The 8,922-nt window shown below is 44.1% G+C and overlaps 1 protein-coding gene across 2 annotated transcripts in view; it reads left to right on the top strand.

Moving 5' to 3' along the window:
• Window positions 1–8,922, top strand: part of LOC119424755 (phosphatidylinositol transfer protein beta isoform) — a 23,585-nt gene that overhangs the window by 11,474 nt on the left and 3,189 nt on the right. The window contains exons 7-11 of one of the 2 annotated variants that reach the window (XM_037692256.1): window positions 259–342; window positions 3,625–3,702; window positions 3,777–3,881; window positions 4,204–4,326; window positions 7,422–7,508. In XM_037692256.1, the coding sequence (XP_037548184.1) occupies window positions 259–342; window positions 3,625–3,702; window positions 3,777–3,881; window positions 4,204–4,326; window positions 7,422–7,469 (438 nt within the window). In that variant the 3' untranslated portion in view covers window positions 7,470–7,508. The remainder of the gene's footprint in view (window positions 1–258; window positions 343–3,624; window positions 3,703–3,776; window positions 3,882–4,203; window positions 4,327–7,421; window positions 7,509–8,922) is intronic. The other variant, XM_037692255.1, reaches the window with a different exon arrangement.

The following is an 8,922-nucleotide window of genomic DNA, read 5'->3' as shown; positions in this document are numbered from 1 at the left end:
AAAAAAAAAGAAGCTGTCCAGATGACCTGACTGAAAAATGTTGGAAGCTTCTAGATGGATGTGTGTCAGAACTCTGTCTATGATGGAAGACCAGCTTAGATCTTTGTACGCCGTTTATAAAACTGTTTTAAATAAAAAGTCATAGATTTGGTGTTGAAGATGTTTCAGGCTTCAGTTTCAATACTGAGGACAGATTTGAATGTTTGTTGCACTTCAGTGAACTAACTTGTGCCTTTCTTTCTGTTTGTTTGTTGTCAGGTCCATGACCTGGACGAGCAGACGTGGCAGACTGTGGAGGTCGTGCATATAGATATTGCAAACAAGGAAGAAGTGGCTCTTGGAGTAAGTTCACCGGCTCATGTTTAGATCTTGAAAAGGAAAATGAAACACGAAGTGGGAAACACCTGTTGGCCTCAACGTGATGCGGATTGTTTGAGAAAGTTTATTTTAAACTCCGTCAAGCTCTAGGAACAAATGTGCACAATGTGCTGCACTTGAAGTATATGCTGATGATGCTCGACTATGGCACCAGACTGTAGCCCATTTTTGTGTGTGCTAAGGTCGGTGTCTGTGGAGACGAGCTAATCAAAGTAAAAATATGGAGTTAAAACACGACACCTGGGCCAGTTTCAGTCATAACCTTTGAGGAGCTGTACTTGGAGACAGCGTCTTTTTTATACGTGTAGTGTGTGTTGGGGCAGCTGGTACAGAACCTTTAATGATGAACGTGGTTGGATGTAGAGTCCACACATTTTTCTGGACCTTTATTGAGCAGAATATTAAATGTTCTTACACGTAATGGTTTTTAATAAAGGACGGGCTGTCTAAGAAGCCATAAACCAGTTACAGCCACGCTAATGCTCTACACCACCTGCCCATCCATCCACCCACCCATCCATCCATCCACCCATCACCCTGGACAGGTCTCCAGTCCATCACAGGGACACATGGAGACAAATGAGACAAACAACCATTCACTCTCTCACCTAGAGACAATTTAGAGTTACCATCAGACTAACATGCATGTTTTGGGTCTGTGGGAGGAAACTGGAGCACCCGGAGAAAACCCACGCAGCACGGAGAAAACATGCAGACTCCACCCAGAAAGGTCCCGGACCAGGATTTGATCTAGTGTCCTTTTATCCTTTTTATGAACGGAGCCACCATGCTGCCGTATAATTAAGTGCAGAAAATAATTCATTTTATTAACAGTCAGCTACAGTTCACATGTATTTCTGTCTGTGAGTCTTTGTCTTTTAAACTCCAACATTCTATCAGTATTTTAGACATACGTGTGTCACGTTGTTGGACACACCTCTGTGTTTGGATGTGCTCACCCTGAACATCTGGGTGAACTCGCACTCGCCTGATGTGCTGCACACAGATGATTTCTACAACACATGGTCGTTTTTTCAGCAAGGAAACGATGTGCGTGGCCTTGATACAGTTTTATCATTTGTGTACACAGAGAAGTGGAGCAGGAGCTTTCCTTCTTGATCTCCTCTGACCATTCGTCTCTGATTAAAGTGACTCCTCCTCCAGACAAGTCTTTGTCCTCCACAGAGAGCTGCTCCTCATCCCTCGTTTCCAGGTCACGTAGCGACCGAAGCGTAAAATCACCCCGAGTGTTCAGCCGGTGGATCAGCTGATATTAAGCTGCGTGTCTCCACCGGGTGGAAGGCTACGATCAACTCTTAATTCTTCCAGTCAGTTGGCCAACGTCTTTACAGCTCAGCCCAACAAAAGGACAATATACATTAGTAAAAGCAATAAAATAAAAACACGACAGCAAAGTAATTGACTAGAGCTGCCACCATCACCTATTTTTGTGATGTTTATGTGAAGAAATAAGGTTTCTTAGTTTTCTATTTTTAATAAATTTGCAAAAATAACAATCACATGGTCATAATGGGGTATTGTTTGTAGAATTTAGAGATTAATACAATTTGTAATAAGGCTGAGACTGTTGCCCCAGTAGGTACAGAAGCCATCAGGATGTGTTGCTCCTGCTACAGTGACCAAAAATATCTTCTTTTAGCGTTTTACTGAAATACTGCTCCTAAAACAACAACAGGTTGAAAACTGTGAAGCTGGTCGGGCAGCAGTTCTTGTGGGAACACAATTCGACACAAAGGCTCGTCTGACAGACGCAGCACCGACTGGCAGTGTGGAGAGAAACTGTTCTTACTTTGGTTTATCCTGTTAAAATATTAAACGACCGTCATGGAAAACTGTGTCGACTAAAACTGTCCATGCTGATGGATGAATAAAGTGGATTGGCTGTTTTTGAGGATTGCCCGCTCCCCTACAAGGGACCAAGACTGTCAATAAATAAAAATGCATTGGTTTGACAGTATTACATTTATCAAAGCTGATGACCTCTGTCTTGTTTTCATCTAGACTGAACTGTAGTTTGAACCAGGTTTTCTTGTAATGTAGATGGTTTACTTGAACCAGCACCTCCAGACCTGAGGCCGTGGTCCTCAGTCAGAGGTGGATTGTTCTCTTCAGGTCAGGTTCTGCCTCCAGTGGAGGAGTTCAAGTATCTCGGGGTTTTGTTCACGAGTGAGGGAAGAATGGAGCGTGAGACTGACAGATGGATTGTACCGTCTGCGGTATTGTGGACTCTGTGCCGGTCCATTGTGGTGAAGACAGACACTGTCTGTCCAAACTATGATTTATTTATTAGTTTGTTTTTTAACAGGTGTTTTAAAAGTGAGTTTTTGTCTCGTGGTCGGTCAGTAATGCTTCCAGTGTTGTGTTGGCGATGGTTTAAAATGTGACAAGACTCATTAGGACGTTTGAAACGGGCTGAGCCCTCGTCTGTGCCTTTCTTACATTCGCTCCTGGACAATAATGACTTAAGTGGATGAGTGTGGAGGCTACAGTTAAATCTAATTGTCCATCTGCTGCAGGTACTCGCAGCAGACCTGAAACTGAACACGGGGTTCATGATGTTTGCTTTAGGATCATTTACAACATTTTGTTGTGTACCACAGAACACAACAACATGGAGGCAGATATTTAACATAAACTGATCTTTTTAAGCTTTACTCCCCAAGCAGGTTAAAATAAAGTCCCAGCATCCTTTGCAGGGATGAATATCACCTGTGGACTTTCATGTCAGAGCTTATGACCTTTGTTATACAGATGATTTATAGGGTTATTGATCGTCTTATGTTGAGAAGTGACAGAAGTGTTTGTCTGACGCAACCTGCGTTCATCTCAACCAGAACTCACCTCGAGGTTGTCTGGTGGACGACCAAGTGAACTAGACATGGATTAAAGTTCTCCATCCCAGTGACAACATTTCTGTTTGTAAAAATGAGAGGGCGGAAAAGAAACGTGTGTTTTGTTGTGGTCCTCTGAAGCCATCCAATCTAATGATTCAGGGATTAAACTGACGCTGCTTTCAGCCAATTAAAGAAGCAGAGCCACAGTTTGAGCCAATCAGAGCAGGGCGGGGCGGGGCCTACAATTATGAGGCGGGGTGATGATTACATTGAAACTAATGTTCTTTATAAAGTAGCTGTAAAACTGATAGTTTTAACATTTGAGTGTTGAGAAGTATGGCAACGTGTTGGAGCCATGTTTGAAGTTTTTGTTGTTGTGTGGTTCTTCCAGGACTACAAGCCAGAAGAAGATCCAGCTCTTTTCCACTCAGCTAAGACCAGCAGAGGACCTCTGGGTCCTGAATGGAAGGTACCTGACCTGAAAGCAAAGCGTCCCCTCATCCTTACCTTCAGACACTCTGATGAATTCTCCTGTTCTTGCAGAACGAGCTGAAGTCAGACTGTCCTTACATGTGCGCTTACAAACTGGTCACAGTCAAGTTCAGGTGGTGGGGTCTGCAAACTAAAGTGGAAAACTTTATCCACAGGGTAAATGTACACGCTTTGCTTTTTCTATTAACAAAGCTCTGCTCCTCCTTTTGACATCAGCGAGAACAGGAAGAGTTAAGAGAATATTCAAGTTGTAACTGAACGCATGGAGTGTTGGCGCCGAGGTCAGAGGGCGAGCCCGAGATCAGAACGTCGCTGGTTTGAATCCCCTGGACCGTTGAGTCAAGGACTTCAGGGCCAAAATAAATTAAAATATAAATTATATTCCTTCTAAATTTTATTTTGAAATGTAGACTGAAAGCATCAGAGCCCTAAAGTTTTTGTTGTTGTTCTAAATAAACTATCGCTCTCGTTTCCACAGCAAGAAAAGCGTATTTTCACCAACTTTCACCGTCAGTTGTTCTGCTGGATCGATAAATGGGTCGGTTTGACTATGGAGGACATCCGGCGGATGGAGGAGGAAACTCAGAAAGAGCTTGAGGAGGTAACTGTTGCTCCCCCCTGGAACTGAAACATGTCTCGTTCTTCTTGTTGGTGTCGGGTAACATTCACCAGCACTTTATTAGGTCCACCTGTTCTCCACTTTTATTTTCATTTCACCTGGTGAAATGTTCGAGAACCAGTTCTCCTTTAGAAACATGACCTGCTCAAGACACTTCAGCATGAAATGGGTACATAGATACATTATATCAGTACACTGAACAGAAATATGTATAAAAGACAAATATAAGGATAAACATGTTTGTGTACAGAATGTTGAAATATGTATTTAAAAAGTATTTTTGTAAAAGATTAAATGAATTGGCCCAAATGCTTCCAAGAATAATCAACAAGCACAGTTGAAGCTTAAAATTAGTGAGAGATTTCAAAGTTGTGAGTTTAGGAGTGTTGTGTAAGTTGTTCCAGTCATCTGCTGCAGCCAAACAAAAAGAGTTATGGTAAAAAGTAGCAGTAGTGCTGATGTAGTCCTTTCATCTAGTACAATCATTATACTGGACACTGTGAAGAAGAGATGAGGGTAACGTGTTTTACTCAGGATTGTTTTGTAATGAGGGAAAAATGGAGCGTGAGATCGATAGGCGGATAGGTGCAGCGTCTGCAGTGAAGCGGGCGCTGTACAGGTCTGTCGTGGTGAAGAGAGAGCTGAGTCAAAAGGTGAAGCTCTCAATTTACAGATCGATCTACGTTCCCACCCTCATCTATGGTCACGAGCTTTGGGTTGTGACCGAAAGAATGAGATCTCGGATACAAGCGGCCGAAATGAGTTTTCTCCGCAGGGTGTCTGGGCTCTCCCTTAGAGACAGGGTGAGAAGCTCGATCATCTGGGAGGGACTCGGAGTAGAGCCGCTGCTTCTCCACGTCGAGAGGAGCCAGTTGAGGTGGCTCGGACATCTGTTTAGGATGCCTCCTGGACGCCTCCCTGGTGAGGTGTTCCGGACACGTCCCACCGGAAGGAGGCCCAGAGGAAGACCCAGGACACGCTGGAGGGATTATGTTTCTCAGCTGGCCTGGGAACGCCTCGGGATTCCCCCGGAAGAGCTGGCCCAAGTGGCTGGGGAGAGGGAAGACTGGGCCTCCCTACTTAGGCTGCTACCCCCACGACCCGACCCCGGATAAGCGGAAGAAAATGGATGGATGGATGGATGGATGGATGGATGGATGTTTTGTAGACAAAGTGAAGCCAAAGATGGGGCTGCCGGGTTTGAAGGGAAGGTCAACCCATCAGTTATGGAGGTCACAGAAGTGAGTGTGGAAAACGAATGGCCGAGTGATAAAGGGTGTCCAGTTTTTGGAGAGCAGTGCGTGATGCAGTTTTGTAGATGATGTCACTGTAGTCCAGAACTCGAAGTTCTGTCAAGAGCTGGCAGCGTTGCAAACGATGAAAGATAGTCTGGCTTTAACTTTTTTCTCTGAAGATTATTGATAAGAGAGTAGAAGACAGAGGAGTCCAACCAGATCCCAGGATATTAATATGATTTCACAAAATCCAAGGCTGACTCGTCTGCACAGCTGAACTTTGGTGGACTTGAGACAATATATTCCTGATCAAAAATAATACATTTGGTCTTTTTGGAATTTAGACAGAGATGAAGGTTATTAAAGGATTGCTCTTCTGAGTTGAGTCTAAGTTGGAGAGTTGATGTTGCAGAATGGAGGGAAGGGCCACGTGAGTTTAAGATGGTATCATCGGCATATAGATGGATTTTGGAATTAGCAGATTTAACTACATCACTAATGTAGATGGAGAATAAGTGTGGGTCCAAGATGGAAACCCTGAGGCACACCAGTGAAAATGATGAGTGATTCTGAATAGTATTTTAATTTTATCCAGATTGATGGCAAACCAGTCACAACAGGTGATGTACAAACCAATGCTAGAGGGCTGGAGTTCAACAGTCTTATGATTTCTGCTAGACTGTATCTGGGGGGGTTCATCACAAACCAATTTAAATTTCCCAGAAGAAGAAATTCAGAGGAGGTATGTGGAGTTTACTAAGAGCTTGTAGTGAAAAAGCTGGGGCAGAGGGTGTTCTGTAGCAGACATCAGCAGAGAGAAAGAAACTTGTTGAAAATGTAAGTTTTACCATAAAAACTTAAATTACTTCAGGACTGACTCAGAACAGTCCAGATGGTCTAAAACATACAAAGCAGCACTTCCTCCCCTGATGCCTCTGTCCTGGTGAAATTCATTACAGTCTGGTATTAAACTTCTCTTAAGCAAGGATTCAGAGACAGCTGGGACGCCAGGAGTGGGCGGGACGTATCAGTGTTTTTAAATTAGCAAAATGCTTAGTATTTAACAGACTAAACACATGTACGTTGTTAAAAAATATATATTTCTGACCACAAAAATTTACTAAATGACAAGTGGGTAGTAATGGGATTAAGTAAGGTAGGCCTAGGGATAACTAAGTATGATTGACATGCACTTAAGAGCAATACTAAAACAATGTTGGTTGACAAATAATGAGTCGAAGAGCAACTGCAACAACTTAGATGCATAAGATGAAATCCCTGGGTTATAGGAGGTCCTGCAGTTTCAGTGATCCAGTCAGATGAAGTATCCCTGGGAAGTAGAGTGAAGTATAAAGTACTGCCACTGTGGACACCATGACAGTCCCGAGTGGGAGCTTGGTGAATAGCCCACAAGTCCCAGACTGGGTGTGCTGCAAAACAACAAACAGGACAGTCCAGAGAACTGGGCCTGCTCAGAGATCCCAGACTCACTTGAGTCTATACTTGTTACACAGAAAGCTCGTCAGCCAATCACATGGCAGTAACTCAATGATTTTAGGCACGTAGAAGAGGACTTCCAGACTGGGCACCAAAATGGAAGAGAGGGGATTTAAGTGACTTAATGCGGGCGCTGTGCTTGTCGGTTGTACTGGGACTTTGGTCCATGCAGGAATTGAGTTATCGAGCAGTTGAACTGGTGGACCTAATGAAGTGGCCGTTCCTGTTTATGTCCTTTGCACATTGATATATTTCTGAATGTTTCAATAACTTGACCAGAGTGCAGGAGACGAGGCTGCACACTGACCTGATTTAACTCCGATTCACTCCTGAATCTCACATCAGATGCGTCAGAAAGGTGACGTTCGAGGCACCTCTGCAACAGACGAGTAGAGGCACGGCGCTGTAGGAGAGAAACTAGAGGCAGGCTGAGTAAGTTTCTGCACCGGAGGAGTGCTGCTGCTGCTGCATGGATCATTCTGCACGCTTTGCCTCTGACTGGTGTCCAACGTGTCCACGCATTTTGTTTTGGAACGTCTTTTTGTTTGTTTGTTTTGTCCAATCATTCATCTGCTTCTCTTAGACCCTTTTGTTTAATTATGGATCCACTAACTCAGAGCACCCCCCAGCAGGTGAGGGGCTCTGTAAAAATGTCTGACAAGTGCCTGCAACTTCCCCCGAAGAGGTGCGATGGATGAGTCCGGTCTCTAATCTCGTCCAACAGAACTCAGCGGTGCCACATGTGCACGGTGCTCCCACGTTTGACACAACTTTGAAAATGTATTTAAAATTTCGAGATTTTTCAGGTTTTGTCAGGAGCAGTCGTGTTCACAACACCCAAACATTAAAACACAAACGAAATAAGTGCAGCTGATCCCCCCCCCCCCCCCCCCCCCGAGACCTTCCACGTGTTGATCAGCGTTCGATCCAGGCCCATGCAGCGATACGATGTTGGTTTGATTCTACAAAATGACAAACGTCTTGTTTTAAGATTACTAAACATTCAACGATACACAAAAATGAGACCTTGTGCAAAATGAATAAACCAGCAGCTGATGTGTTGACCACTCTTTGAACAACTCAACAATTAGCAGCAACTTCAAAAGTCTTTCTGTAATGGGTCCATGAATCAGGTGAAGCACACGTTCAGTTTGTTGCTGTTTTTACTGGAGCCGCTGCAGCTCTGCAGGCGCCGCCAACCAAAACAAACAGAAACAAAACTCTGGGTGTTACTGGTTCAAAAACATAAATCACCGATGTAGCTAGATTTATCAGCCAAACTGCGTCACTGATGCGGTCGCATCGTTCATGAGTGCGTCTTTGAATCGGTTCGAACGGGTCAATCTACGCAGCCCGGTCTGAGCGGGCTCGTTGATCCTTCAAGGCTCTAACGGTCCATGTGAACGTGTCTCCAGGCCAAAAGAACCTGGAGAAGTGATGTGTTTGAAAACATTGGTGATCCATAAATGAAGAACTGGGTCTTTTTACGTTGACGCATTTTCCTGTCTACTCATTTTTTTACATTTTCTTCCAGCTCCTGCTGCTCTCTCACCTTTTCCTTAAATGTTTCTTCTCCGTTCAGTTTGTTTTTGTGGTTTTTTTTGGTGTGGGTATGAAGCTCCAGCTGGACTACATGTACCTCACTCATTGTTTCAGCTAGCATCTCACCAGGCTGCGACTGCTTTAGATGAACTGCAGAAAGTCGGGCAGTTTTCTGTTGCAAACAACCCTTCAACATGCAGGAGCTCCTCACTGTCATGATGGACATGGAGTCATGATGGACATGGAGTCATGATGACCGTGGAGTCATGATGGACGTGGAGTCATGATGGACGTGGAGTCATGA

This window comes from Nematolebias whitei, chromosome 18 (genome assembly GCF_014905685.2).
Source record: "Nematolebias whitei isolate Nwh7 chromosome 18, NemWhi1, whole genome shotgun sequence".
Lineage (NCBI taxonomy): Eukaryota > Metazoa > Chordata > Actinopteri > Cyprinodontiformes > Rivulidae > Nematolebias > Nematolebias whitei.
This window is presented reverse-complemented; position numbering and strand designations above follow the sequence as displayed.